This window comes from Mus caroli, chromosome 8 (genome assembly GCF_900094665.2).
Source record: "Mus caroli chromosome 8, CAROLI_EIJ_v1.1, whole genome shotgun sequence".
NCBI lineage: Eukaryota > Metazoa > Chordata > Mammalia > Rodentia > Muridae > Mus > Mus caroli.
The window spans coordinates 98,443,574-98,458,902 of record NC_034577.1 but is presented as its reverse complement, the minus strand read 5'-3'; the positions used below and the strand labels follow the sequence as shown (position 1 = coordinate 98,458,902).

The 15,329-nt window shown below is 37.4% G+C and overlaps 1 protein-coding gene across 7 annotated transcripts in view; it reads right to left on the bottom strand.

The window, feature by feature from the left end:
• The window catches only part of Nfat5 (nuclear factor of activated T cells 5), an 86,079-nt gene that overhangs the window by 48,853 nt on the left and 21,897 nt on the right, over nt 1–15,329 (bottom strand). For 5 of the 7 annotated variants that reach the window (XM_029480995.1, XM_021171155.2, XM_029480992.1 and 2 more), the window contains one exon: nt 5,861–5,986. Coding sequence is in view for 4 of the 7 variants with exons in the window: in XM_021171155.2 (XP_021026814.1) it covers nt 5,861–5,986 (126 nt within the window). In the remaining 3 variants the exon portion in view is untranslated. Of the gene's footprint in view, nt 1–5,860; nt 5,987–15,329 lie in introns of those variants that run through there. The other 2 variants (XM_029480997.1, XM_029480996.1) reach the window with 2 other exon arrangements.

Sequence of the window (15,329 nt, the reverse complement as noted above, 5' to 3'; positions counted from 1 at the left end):
TATTCATGTATCTATTTAAGGTTGAGTAAAAAAAAATTCTCTTCAGTCTATCATGACTGTGAGTGGAAAAAGCTTAAGAAACTCTGTCCTAGCATACATCAAAGAGTAAAATGACCTCATTAAGAAAGTAAAAGGTAATTGGAGCTGGAAGGATTGAGATGTAATTACATTCAATGATATACACATTGTTCAGTACAATTCTAACGTGTTTTCCCACCTCATTGCTATGTCTTTCTATTGTTCTATTTTCTTTATTTTTAATACTGAATATTGATCTCAGATATATGCAAATGTTAGGCATAAACTGGACCACTGAATTACATGTCAGCTGGCCTTAAATTTGAGATTCTCCTATCTCTGCCTCACAATTACAGGTTTATGCCAGAATGTCAGATGGCTAATTAAACAAATTCCTGAGACAGATTTTCTCTGTTTTGATCAGGCTGGCCTCAAACTCAGATATCCATAAAGACATGCCTCATCACTGCCCAAATTCCTACGATTTTAATTTAGATAGGTATAAAGTGAATTTATTAAAGCATAGCTGTTTTCTGATTACAGACCTTTGATTTTCTGTTGTCCTTTCCTATAGCACAGGTAACACTCACTCAACAGGTTGCTTCAGTGTAGGAAACATGTGTTAGCTACTTGAAATTTATTAAATGCCATAGTACAGAACTCAAAGCACTATCTAGTAAGGTTCTTTCAAAAAAAAAAAAAAAAACCCAAGTCTATATTGTAGCTGTTATGCAAAATTACAAACTTAAATTGCGCACACTCTGGCCCTTTCCATGACCCTGCCTTATCAGGTGCATTCAAAACTCTGCTTCCCCATCAGCTCCTCACTGTGGCTGAGGAAGGCAGTGTGGCTGGGTATGTGATGGATGTTAGCATTGCTTCACCAGAGCAGCTCAAGACTGCTGTTCCGCATCCACAAGAGCATGATTTGTCAAAGCTTTTAAAGCCTTAGACAAGAGCCAAAGCCAACTTCTGCGTGCTAACATACAACTTTGATGAACCTATGTATGCCAAGTTGGTGAAGGCTCTTTATACTTAGAACCAAATAAACCTAATTAAGGTTGATGTCAAGAAACTTGGGGAATGGGTAGGCCTCTTCAAAACTGATCATGAGTAAAAACCCATAAAGCAAAAGAATTCCAAATACAAAAATAAATAAAATACAGTCCTCTATTAAGGACTGTATATGTATGATGTACTGGGGGTGGGGAAGGTATTCACTTGTGTGGGAGTGTATGGAGAACAGCCACTGACATTAGGATTATCTTCCTTAATCATTTCACCTTATTATTTTTTTGAGATTTTTTTTTAAAACCTGAACCTGAAACTTGCTGTTTTTGACTACACTGGCTGGACATGGAACCTCTGAGAAATCTACCTGTCTTTTCACAGCCCAGGGCCAGGGCTACAGAAATGTACCACTGCAGCATGGGTTCTGCAAATCTGAACTCAGGTTTTCAAGCACTTTACCATCTCCCTGGGCCTCAACAGATTCTATTGTATTTGTTTTATGAATATAGCTACCTATACATGTTTTAAAAAGATGCCTTAGGTATTAGTGTACTGAGGCTATATTGCTTCTAAAAAAGACAAACTTGTACTTCCAGAACTTGAGAGGCAGATGCAAGAGGCCAAGCTAGGCTTGTCTATACAGAGAATTTGAAGCCTGCTTGGGCTACAAAGATCCTGTACACACACATGCAAAATAAACACTAACTTAATTATTCAAAGTAAAGTACTAATTTTATGAAAACAATGAATTGTATACTGGTTATTAAGTCTCTTCCACTGAACTATAAAACCTATAGTTTAATCAATTCTTTGGTTATTGTTGTTATTTTTGTTTGTTTGTTTGTTTGTTTAGATAAAGACACTCCTTTTTTTTTTTCTTTTCTCCGAGACAAGGTTTCTCTGTATAGCCCTGGCTGTCCTGGAACTCACATTGTAGACCAGGCTGTCCCCGAACTCAGAAATCCGCCTGCCTCTGCCTCCCAAGTGCTGGGTTTAAAGGTGTGCGCCACCAAACCCGGCAAGACACTCTTAAGTAACCTAGGCTGCCCTCAAACTAGCAGTCATCCTGCAGGCAGGCATAGATTCTATAGATTTTTAACTTAAATTCTTGAGCTAAACAATGAACTATTCACAGGATAGAAGGCACAATACCTACTTTAACTCCAGCATCCTAAAGGCAAAGGCAGGAGGAACCTCTGGAGTTTGAAGACAATTTATCCCAAATATAATCTAAGAGATATAATGCCAATCAAATATCCCCAAATGAAAACAAACAAATTAATTTGCAAATTAATTTTGGGGGGCAAGGGGCAGGGTCTCATGTAGCTCATGCTGGCTTCAAATTCACTATGTAGCAGAGGTTGACTCTGAACTACTAATCTCCCAACTTCTCAAATGCTGGTATTATAAGTAGACTACCTGGTATAGTGTAGACAATATAGATTAACACTCATCTCCATGAAAGATTTATTACTGTAAACAAGTAAATCTCAGGATTAAAAACTCTAAACATGTAACTAAAATATTTGATTGCTGTAACTTTCATTTCTCTTGGTCAACTCCTCATTTTGCTAACACTATTAATTCATTGACTTTTTTTTTTCTTTAAGAAAATGGCCTCTGTCATAGCTATTTACAGAGCCTAGAACACTGTTTTAAAAGTTCTTATTTCTGAATCTATCATCCACTGACATACTGAATTTAAATTCTTAATATTTTCCCAAGAGAATTCTTAAAAATACAAAGGTGGACAAATTTTAAACCAATGAAAGGCTCTAACCTTGTCTTCATACCCACGAGAAACTGTGTCTCCTGCCCTCATCTTTTTCTATCCTAACCTTTGAACTCACAGAGCAGAAAGAGTATGTAAAGGTGTAATAGTATAAAAACCAAAATCCTAACGATTTACAAGGGGCTGAGAAACATCCTATTACCCAGGATTCTGGATTCTGGATCAGCGGCATCACACTGATTTATGCCCTCAGTAATATGTGAGGCAGGAGGAGGAAAAACTACTTTGGTGAATTTGAGAAATGCATTTTTAATAATTAAATAACAAAGAATGTCATGAACATACATATTCCCAGTCTCTAAATTGTTTTTTAAAAACTTTAAACTGATTTAAAATCTGTGACACAAACCTTTATGGCAGAACTAGAAGTCTGTCCCCACCAGGCCCTCCTACCTGACAGCAGCCAATCCAGCTCCTTCAAAGCGCTGAAGAATTAACTATATCAACAGTCATCATTTTTATGCATTTCACATGTAAACAGCAAATGCTACAGATTTTTGTTTTTAAAAAACATCAGATATTTAAATTAATGTGCATTTCCCTAGCTATCCAGCTTTTGACCAGAAGCCAAACTTGATAAAATATTCCCAGTTTTTCTTTTGATAGTTGTATCACCAAGGCTATCAATCTGATAATAAAAATGTGACTCCAACGATACATTCTGATGCCCTTACAATTATTACTCTGTAAATTAAACTCTTATCTGTAACAGTGTACATTAAAGGGGTCTTTTTTATTAATAAGACATTGGAAAATAGAATAAACTATGTTGGTTACTAAAAAAAGTAGATATGTAAATGAAAAGATTATTAATTACAAGAATCACAGAAACTTTCTGTGAGAAGAAAGCTTTAAAAGTTGCCTTTTTCCTCTCTTCACTATTTTTATAATGTCAATGATTTCAAGATAATAAGACTTTACTGGGATGCAGATGTGTCTTGGTGGTAGAGCACCTACCTGCCTATCATGTATGAGGCCATGAGTTCAATCCTCAGAGCCACAAATATAAATACATTTATGTACATATATAGATAGCTTTAGAGTATTTCCTTTGGTCAAATTTTCTACTTTCATATTTCAATTCATAGCTTTTAATGTAATTACCTGTAAAGACTTTCTCAACTATACAGGAAGAGAAAACTTTTCATTAGTGACCCCAAATCAAGGACTTTAAATACTTATACATAAGAACTTCTGAAATGTGGTATTATTTAAAGGGAGTGTACTTTTTCTAAACTTAGCTACTATTTGTTTTCAGCTTTTAAAAGGAACTGGATCTACTGTAACAGACGTTAAAAAGCACAGAAGAAACAGACTTGTAGTTCAATGCAGATTCAACCTGTCCTTACAGAAACAACCTCAAAACACAAAAGGAATCAGTTAGTCAATTTCTACATGTGGATTTAAAGTGAAACAATACTTCTTCAAAAATATTTTCTATTTTATACAATTCAGTATTTAAAAACTAGATTTAAAGCTCCAAATTCCCCAAAGATATTCAGAGCCACTTTAGAATCTGGTAGATCTGAGGTGAGCCAGATCATCATATCAATTTGATTATAAAAAGCTCACTAATTCACAGTTAAATCCACAGAAGCTGTTAGAAAATGTCTGGCCACACATGAACAGTGAGGGGGGCCAATATTTCTTTGTTATGTTTAAAGTTTTTCTGCCCTCAAGCATGAAGGCTTCATACTGCACTCTTCAGCACTGTTAATGACATACAGATTAATGTATATAAGAAATTAAAAACCTGCAGCTAGAACACAGTACTAATACGGTCATTTAGACTACAGCCTTCTCTTTTGGTTTCTCTTGGTGAAATTAAAAGAACTTACTGGAAATGATGTTTTGATGGACTTTAAATACCATTTTAAAAGATGATAAGTATCATGAGGCAAGAAACCTTTATAGGACAGATAAAACTTCATAAAAGTAGACATAATGTATTCATTTTTCTAAAGCAAATACATTTAGAAACCTATAAACCCAACTTTAAAAAAAGGTACTATAGTTGGGCAAGCATTCATACTAAATTACCAATCAAGACTTTATTAGTTTGTCAATTTTTTATTCTAATTCAAAGTAAAAGTTTGAACCAATTTAATGTATTCACAAAGTGTATGATTTGAGAGCTGAGTGAAAATAGACTAATAAATTTCAAACATTATTTTTAATATGTTTCATTGTTACAAGAGACTACAAGAGAATGTATTTCATAAAAATTATATTCAACTAGGCCACTATTTTTCTTGAATTTAAAATAAATATCAGGCTATATATACATATATACATACACATACACACACACACATATGTGTGCATGTATGTATGTGTGTGTGTATCATATCACTATGTAGCTCTGGCTGTGCCACATTTATTTATTTTTTAATTATAGGAAAAAGGTCATTGTTACATGCTATAAAGAGAAAAGAGACTTGACAACTTGAGTCCTTTTTTAGATCATATAATATTTTTCCCTTTGGGCAAATCTTTAAAAATATTTGTTAAGGGCTGGAGAAATAGCAGTTAAGAGCACTGACTACTCTTCCAGAGGTCCTAAGTTCAATTCCCAGTAACCACATGGTGGCTCACAACCATCTGTAATGGGATCCAATGCTCTCTTCTGGTGTGTCTGAAGATATCTACAGTGTATTCATATACATAAAATAAGTACATTATTTCTTTTTAAAATTGTTAAATAAAAGGTCAAATATAATTTTTTAGCCATAGCTTGGTGTTTATCTGTTTTATGAGCACTCAACAAAGTCACTTTAAACTGGGTCTCATATTTGAAGACCAGGTCCACTTTAGGAGACATCATTTACAAATGGACTAAAGTTTAAGATACATATATACATATATATGTATGTATATTTAAAAAAAAAACACTGAAAACCTTTCAATGTAAAGGGTAAAGTCTTTAGACTGTCTAAAACCCTCAAATCATACTCTTTTTGATATAAACTTTTCCTATACTGTTCATGTTGGCCAGATAGTACCCTAGTTTTCATTAATGAAGTAAAATGAAATGCATACCAGCAGCAACTACAGCTGGAGGAGGCGAGCCTGCCTCACCACCACTTGTCTGACTCATTGATGCTACAGATGTTTCTCTAGGTGGAGGTAACTGTAACTCCTTTGGGAGAAGATCATAGACAGATTCTGTAGGGAGGAAAAAAATTTTGAAAGAAAGTCAGTCAATAACATGTACAAGAAATGAGTATGTTCTTTCTTTCAAGAATTTTATTCTCACAAAAATAACTGCATCCCTATTAGCCAGTATTTGTTCTTTTATTATATAATCCTTTTGTTAAATTAATTTGTTGTCTCATATATTACATTCCAGTCACAGTTTCCCCTTCCTCTCCTTCAGCCTCCCACCTTCATCTCCTCCATCAGAAGTCTGCACAGGAGCAATAACACTAGAGGGCGCCAAATACCGCTGCTTTGGCTTGCTTGCTGCCACCTCACTGCTGTCAAACACAGGGACACCAAAGCTCAGCACACAAAGTGCTTCTCCTTACCTACTTAAAATTTCTATCAAAGTAAAGACAAAAGGTCCCTCCAGTCACATGACTGGTACCAGAGCACAAGGAAAGAAAATGAGCAGATTGGGGAGCATATTCAGAAGACTAAGAATTTGATGTAAGGGCCCAGACTAACTGGAAAAGAAGGAATGAAATCAGCATTTTCAGGTACTCAAAATAATGTCTCTAGTTACAAAGGCAACAATGTCAAAATGAGTTGGCTGGCTTGTTTGCTTGGTCCTGTTCTACAAATTGATAATTGATCCACTTTAGTTATTGATTATTTCTGGGTCAATTCAGTTCTTTATTCTTCAGTGCTGCTATGAAAGGGTTGAAGAGGTTTCACCACAGTGCATAACAAGCTCAAAATAGAAATCTTATCCAGGGGCATACACAGTAAGAGGGAAAGAAAAACTGTATTCTTGTTTGTTTGTTTGTTGAGAGAGTATTGCTCTATAATAGTCTTGGCTGTCCTGGAACTCACTTTTTAGACCACGGTTACCTTGAACTCACAGAGATCCACCTGCCTCTGTCTATCAAGTGCTGGGATCAAAGGCATGGGCCATCATGCCTGGCTGAAACTGTGGTTTGTAAAATGGTGTGTGTGTACTCATGTGCAAGCCTAAGTGTATGTATGTGTACCATGTGAATACAAGAGCCCACTAAAATCAGAAGGCACTGGATTCCCTGGAACTAGAGTTACAGATAGTTGTGAACCACCTTGTGGCTATTGTGAACTGAGCTTCTTTCCCCTTCCTAGGTGGGCATTCTGTGCCCTAAGTACCATTGTCTACACCTTTAGTTGGTCATTACTCATTTCAGAAAAAGACAAGTCTTCCAAGCCCTATATCCCCGGTCTTTAGTTGAGTCTAGAAAGACAAACCACAGCTGGATAATAACAGATTAGCCAGGCAGCAGTGGTAGCTACTAGGGTGCACATGTTAAGCCCAGAGCTTAGAAGGCAAAGGCAGGTGGATCTCTGAGTACAAGGCTAGCCTAGTCTACAGAGCAAGTTCCAGGGCAGCCAGGGCTACACAGAGAGATCCTATCTCAAACAAACAAACAAACAAACGATGAAGCAAGGGGGAATGGTGATAAAATCTAGGACAGTAGAGTTTTCCAGATAAGAAATGCGGAGATAAGCCATGCAGTGGTGGCATATGCCTTTAATCCTAGCACTTGGGAGGCAGAGGCAGGCGGATTTTTGAGTTCGAGGCCTGCCTGGTCTACAGAGTGAGTTCCAGGACAGCCAGGGCTACACAGAGAAACCCTGTCTCGAAAAACCAAAAACCAAAACAAAACAAAAACAAGAAATGTGGAGATAGGGAGGCTGGTGAGATGGCTCAGCGGTTAAGAGCAATGACTGCTCTTCCGGAGGTCCTGAGTTCAAATCCCAGCAACCACATGGTGGCTCATAACCACCGGTAATGAGATCTGAAGACAGCTACAGTGTACTTACATATAATAAATAAGAATCTTTAAAAAAAAAAAAGAAATGCGGAGATAGAACGAAGGAACCAAATGGATAGATAGATGATAGATAGATAATAAAATACCAAACTGGATCAGTCGACACTCATTTGTGTTCTTTTCAGGAGACTGTATTGAATAAATACACACAATAAAGGTTGTATGTGAGGATGGAGCACAGAACTAGATTATTCCTCTTTGGATTATTAGTCTTTACTTTACCTTTATTGACCTAGGGAATTCAACTGCTTTGGGGTTAGATTAAACTCCAAAATTGTAAGAAAGTTTATTTTCTTTGTAACTTTTCTCAAGAATCTCTGATTTACTTTCAGGTAATCAAGTTGAAAGAACTAATATTGATTTAAATCGATGAAGAAATGAAAACAGAGGGGGAAACAGTTTTGTGAAATGTTTCTGGTTAGAAGGGCATTCACATATACATGCACACACTCAAGCATTTTTGCTTGATTGTTAAGCAAGCAACTAAATAAAAACACTTGTGGTAGAAAGGATGAAAAAGCAGGGAGATCTCTGTGAGTTAAATATCACCCTGGTCTGTATAGCAAGTTCAGGAGAGCTAGGGCTACAAAGTGAGAATCTGTCTTCTTGCTATCTTAGAACTGGCTATATAGACCAGTATGGCCTTGACCTCATCAAAATTCATCTGCCTCCAGAATGCTGGCATTAAAGGTGCACACTACCATGCCAAGCAAAGATGATACTTTGTGTTGAGAATACTTTAAAAATATGACCAAGAGAGATGCCTCAATAGGTAAGAGTACTGGCTGTTCTTACAGAGGACCAAGGTTCAATTTCCAGCACCCCATGACAGCTCACAACAGTTATAACTCCAGTTCCAGAGGACCCAAGGCTCTCTTCTGGCTTCTTCAGGAACCAGGAGACATGTGTACATACATACATGCAGGCAAAAACACCATACACATAAAAATTTTAATGTACTTTAAAAATGTAGCAAAGCAAAGCCAGGCAGTGGTGGTACACGTCTTTAATCCCAGCACTCAGAAAGCAGAGGCAGACAGAGCTCTATGATTTCGAGGCTGTCCTGGTCTACAGGGCTAGTCTAAGACAGCCAAGGCTACACAGAGACCCTGCCTTGAAAAACAAACAAACAAAACAAAACCAAAACAAAAGAACACTCCTCCCCAAAAGCAACAAAGCATGAATTAATGCCCCAAGCAGGTACTATTATACAAATAACAGAAATTCTCACAGTAGAAGTTCTTTGATTATCCCTCAAACTCCCAATCATCAGGTATAGATAATACACTGAAAAAAATCTACTTGTAAACCCTTTCACTTTAAATATGAAAATAAAATAACATCTGCCATCTTTGTAAATATGAAACTACCATTAAGCATAGAAAGTTGCCTTAACCCCCCCCCCAATCAAAAAATGCTTAAGAAGTCTTTGTCTTATTCTTCCCCTCCTCCATTCACTGCTGAGCTCAGTAAAAAAGGTGAAGCTCCAAGCTAAGGTTTCCTTTTATCACTCTATGACAAAGTCCTAACATCTCCAGTGTGCCAACACAGTTCTACACTGAAGAGTTAGCATTCATTTTGTTTAAAAACAAGAAACACTTCACCCTTGACAGTCATCATATTTGGCATCTCCACTGGAAAAAATGTACTGGCTGCAGGTCCAGTGGATATTTTGTTTCTCGAAGATTATAGAGTCCAAGAATAACTAGTAGGTGATACTCTGTTTTAACAAATTCTTCTTGGTTTTTAAGTATAAGGCAATTTACTAATTTGCTATCAAATATGTATTTATTCATATTACTTTTACAAACATACTAGTGTTATAACGTATTTAGATAATATACAAGAGTATACTTTATACCAATTGGGAGGGGTGGGGTTAGAAAACTAATAAGTTCCATAGACATTAGCCAGTTTTTTAATTATCTGTTATTTTAGGATAGGGGATATAGCTCAGTTGGTAGAGCAATTGCCTAGGGTACAGTCAATCCCCAAGGCAGTATAAACCTGGCCTGGTGACACTCCTGTTAATTCCAGCACTCTAGAAGTAGAAGCAGGAGACTCAGGAGTTCAAGATCATCCTTGGCTACTCAGGGAGTTCAAAGCCAGCCTGGGATAGAAAACTGTGCCAAAAAACTAAAAAACAAAAACAAACAAACAAAAAAAACTAAAAAAAGAAAAAAGAAAAAAACCTCACCTACACTTTAAATCTATTATTTTGTGTGTTTTGCTAAGTGGCGGTGGGGCAGGTAGGGGAGAGGTTGTATGTATTCACATGTGTCTATGAACTTGTGGAGGAAGAGGTCAATGTTGTGTGTCTTCATTTGCTCTCCATTTTGATTTTTATTTATTACATTCATTTACTTTGTGTGTATGTGTGGACACATCTTGATGAGTGTGTGAAAGTCAGAGGACAATTTTTGTGAATCAGTTATCTCCATTATCTCCTATCTTGTGAGTTCTGAGGATTAAACTCAGGTTATCAGGCTTGGTGTTTATAGGCTGAGCCATCTAGTTGACTCCTTCATCTTTCACTCATTTAATCTGAAGTTCCCATTCCACTAGGCTGGTTAGCGAGTGAATCTCAAGAATCTACCTTCTCTGCCTCCATGAGATTACTAGGTACATGCTAGCACACCCAGCTTTTTATGCTGGAGATCAAACTTAGGTCTTTATGCTTGTGTGGAAAGCACTTCACCAATTACAAGTCACTAGGACCCTCCAGAAAAGGGCGCCAGATCTCATTCCAGATGGTTGTGAGCCACCATGTGGTTGCTGGGATTTGAACTCAGGACCTTCGGAAGAGCAATCAGTGCTCTTAACTGCTGAGCCATCTCTCCAGCCCCCCATATTATTTTTTTAAACTTAAGTTTGTACCAGAAGAAACAAAACTCTTAATTAATGAAGTCATAAAATGACTTATGAAACATTTAAGGCTTAGTTATAATTTCTAGAAGTCTTATATACATACTTTGTAAGATTGTTCAAACTATGAACTGCACATGGTAGTGAATGCCTATAATCCCAACATTCAGCTAGCTGAGGCAGGAAATCAAGGATGCTAAGTCAGGACTGCTATGTGGCAAGACTTTGCCTCAGAAAAGAACAACCCTGCCACCAAACAAATAAAACCAAACCAAGGTGAAGCAGAAATCAAAAAAGGGTCAGATGACCCAGAAAAGATATCAGAAACTTAGTATCTATGGGAGGATAGATCCTTGTGGTTTCAAAGCCTAAGCTAGAAGAAGAAAGAACAACTGAGGAGGGGAAAAGAAAGGAAAGATATCCAGGTATAGAGACTATGTAATATGAAGCAATATCTGTGTAAGAGGGTAGTGTGTGTAGTAGGGAGTGGGGTAAGACCCAAGCAGAATGAATCTTTATAGATGATTCAAATGGACACTGGACTCCAATACCTACTGGGAATTGACATATAAGTAGATAGTTCAGGCCAGGTAGTAAAGTAAATGCCTAAGCAGCATGAGAAGGATACATGAGGAAATGAGTGTGAAAAGCCAGCATGGATATCAGAGATAGAACAGCAATAGGAGGTATGAATGTTGGAGGCACCTTGCATACAGCACCAGAGCCTAAATAGTAATAAAGATACCTACAGAGAAAGTTGCTCAAGACTAAGTACTGAGAGCTATGAAGATTATGCCTGTGTGAGAGCAGTAAAATGTAGCATGGAGCTATAATATATGCTGTTATAGAAGCATTTATCTAAGACTATAGATCCTGAGCAGAATGAGGAGGGCATCTGTGTAAGAAGTGCAGCACATGTGGGATTACCAGAGATTGGCTATATGCCTAATAGGGCTGTCCAAAGTGAGAAATAAGAATAAAAGTAAGATTGAATGATACCCACAGGTGAGCAGGAGGTTTGCGCGCGCACACACACACACACATAAATAAAAATGAATTTGATTCCATATTCTGGCTTCTGCAGGTACCAGGTACTACATATGGTACACAGTCAGACATTCAGGCAAAATATTCATTTCTTTGTTTGCCACATTCAGCATATTTCAAAATGTGTCATCTCGTTCTTACTCTCATCTGCAATCTGATAGAATATAGCTTAAACACCATTAAACTAGCTCCTATACTGAGATGGGACATACATATAAAAGAAAATCACATAGACAATCACAGATTTAAAAAAAGAATTGTTTAAAATAATAAACCCAGCACATGAGTGGGAAGATAGGAAGAACATGAGTTTCAAGTCATCATGACTACATAGGAAACTGGAGGCCAGGTACAAAAAGGAAAAATGGAAGGAAGGGAGGGGAGGAGTGAAGGAGGGGAGGAGACAATCATAGAGCATTAGGCAAAATAAGGAACTCAAGACACTAAAACCTTGCTTTGATTGCTCCTAACAACAGTAAAGATTGGGCTATTAAATTCTATAATTAGGGGCTGGCAAGATGGCTCAGCGGGTAAGAGCACTGACTGCTCTTCCAAAGGTCCCGAGTTCAAATCCCAGCAACCACATGGTGGCTCACAACCACCCGTAATGAGATCTGGTGTGTCTGAAATCAGCTACAGTGTACTTACATATAATAATAAATAAATCTTAAAAAAAGAAAAAAATTCTATAATTAGGTTGACAATATAGCTGTACAGTATCATGAGTTCCAATTAAATATTTGTTGAATATTTACTTACGATGCCTGTCCTTTTCTTTCCATTTTCATCTTTCCCTCTACTCACCAAGATACAATGATTTTCAATTCTTCATCCATGTATTCTTAACTTTGCAAATGTTTCATTTTTGCTTGAAATACAGATTTCCCTCCTATATCCCCTTTAAATTGAATCATTCCTTCCAAGTGGTTCTCCCTGACCACCTCAATCTTTGACAGTCTCACTGTGTACGCAAGGCTCATTTTTTTGGCTACACTGACCTCCAACTTGTGTTAATCTTTCTGCATCCTGGTATGCTGATATTAGAGGTATGTGCCACCATGTCAAATTCACTTCAATTTCATTATTTAGCTCTATTTCTCTTACCATGATACTTATGGCACTTTAATAACTGCCAGCTTACTCCTATGTATTTATTAGACTACACACATCATGCGGACAGTGGCTAGGTCAGTCTCATCCACACTGTCTCAACAAAGGTGTGGTGCTTGACACAAATAGGTACCCCTTTTATAAGTGCATTAATAAGAAAATAGACTGGGAAGACATAGCTTGTTAATGGTACATAAGAAAAGGCGGCAAGGAAAGATAATTTCACAGGTACCCTGCCAAACCTGGTGACCTGAATTTGATTCCTGAAACCAACACAAAGATGGAAGGAAACTTACTCCACAGAGTTTTTCTCTGACTTTCACATGGGCATTGTGGCACACACACCTCCATATACATATATCATGTACCACACAAAATAAATTAAAATTTTTTTAAATATGTAGACAGGTATGAATGGGAAAAGCTATAGGGGTGGGAAAGTCATTGGTGGCACATAACTTTAATTCCAGCATTCAGGAGGCAGAGAGAGGAAGGTGGATCTTTGTGAGTTCAAGGTCAGCCTGTTCTACATAATAAGTTTCAGGAGAGCCAGGACTATAGAGACTCTGTCTCAATAACAAATGAAATAATAATAAATATAAGTATCACAGATAAAAAGTGTCAGAAAGAAGAATGTTGAAGACTTCAAAATGTGAAAATGTCTCAGCTCAAGGAAGAAAAAAGCTGAAAGAATCCACTTATTTGATGTGGAAAAAGGTACTTCCTGTTACTTTTGCTGAAGAAGGGAAAGATTGAGACAGAAGCCAAAAAGCAGAGCTGAAGTGCAAGTGGAACTGAGGAAATAATACCCTTACTGAAGGGTAAGTTGAAACAAAACAACTATTCCATAACCTTTCCAAAAAGAAGGAAAAGGATACTTGAGAAGACAAGGCTACAGATGAAAGGTTTGTTTTATTCTACTTGGTGAAAAAAGATTGCATATACTTTGTATATACTTGACAATATAAAGAAAAGTACCAGCTAGTAAGAAAAAGCCTGAGATACCAGAAAGAAAAACTTCATTTAAAAAAACACAATCAGCCTGGCGTGGTGGCCCACGCCTTTAATCCCAGCACTCGGGAGGCAGAGGCAGGCGGATTTCTGAGTTCTAGACCAGCCTGGTCTACAAAGTGAGTGCCAGGACAGCCAGAGCTACACAGAGAAACCCTGTCTCGGAAAAAAAAAAAAAAAAAGAAAACACAATCAACCTACCATGTGATTGGAATCCCAACTATTCAGGAAACCAAGGAACCCTTATTCTACTTATTAATGGTCCCAATGGGTAAGAATAGTAACAATGGTGATTTTACTATATTAACAGTATATTTTTAATTGTTCTTTTATTATTAGCTATTTTAGCTAACTAATCTCTTACTGACAAGTTTGTAGGAGCAAAGGCAAGAAAACTACCACGACTCTGAAGTCACCTTAGCCTACAGTGGAAAAACTGTCAGAAAAGAGAAAGATGGATGAAAGGGATAGGGGAGGCAGGCTGGCAAGTAGCTCAGTTGAAAGAGTGCTTGTTTAACACACATGAAGCCTGGGTTCATTCCAAAAGAACACATACACCGGGGATAGTGGCAAACATCATGGAGGTGGAGCAGTTGTGAAGCACAAGGATTACAAATCCAAGGTCATCAGACTGTTGCAAAAAAGCAAAGCAAAACAAGAACCAGTCCCCATCACATGCAGGAAAAAGGAAAGGAGGTAGAGAAAGGGAAGGCAACAACTGAGGATAAGATGAAATATAAGCTTGTGTCCTAGAACATACTCCTTTATTCTGTCCAATACTGCTTTTCATCTTGTTAATAATGCCCAATCCTGAAAAACTAACTGTTCACCTTCCATATTCTTAAATCCACAGCTTCAACGTTTTGATGCAGAAAAAGCAAAGCTTATAGACTAGAACTTCTATGAACTTATAACCTTCCTCCAAGCCACCTAGAAGCCTTTTATAAAAAGGTATTCTTTGTCATCTTGTCAGCTTTCCTAGCAATTCCTCACAGTGGTTCTTTGAAAGCCACTCCCCCTGTGTCTGTCACTCTTGGATGTTCATTTCTCCATGGTCATGAATTCTCAAAGTTCTTTATCCTTATCTCTATCCCTTTATCATCCATTCATTTTTTTGAGACAGTCTCACTGTGTAACTCTGGTTGGCCTTAACTCACTATGTAGACCAGGCTGGCCTCAAGCTCACAAAGATTCATCTACCTCGGTGGGATTAAAAGTGAGCATACCCATGCATGATATTACCTGTCCCTTTAAATTCAAGAGAAGCACCAACTCTAAATCTCCAATCCTTGTTTTTCCCTTGGGTGTCAAAACTTCCTTTTATTTGTTTATCTGTTTGCTGACACTAAGGGTTGAATTTAGCACTTTGTACATGCTAAATTCTAAGCTAATATATCACTAAGCACATTCTATCCAGGGGGCTGGAGAGATGACTCAGTGGTTAAGAGCACTGACTGCTCTTCCAGAGGTCCTGA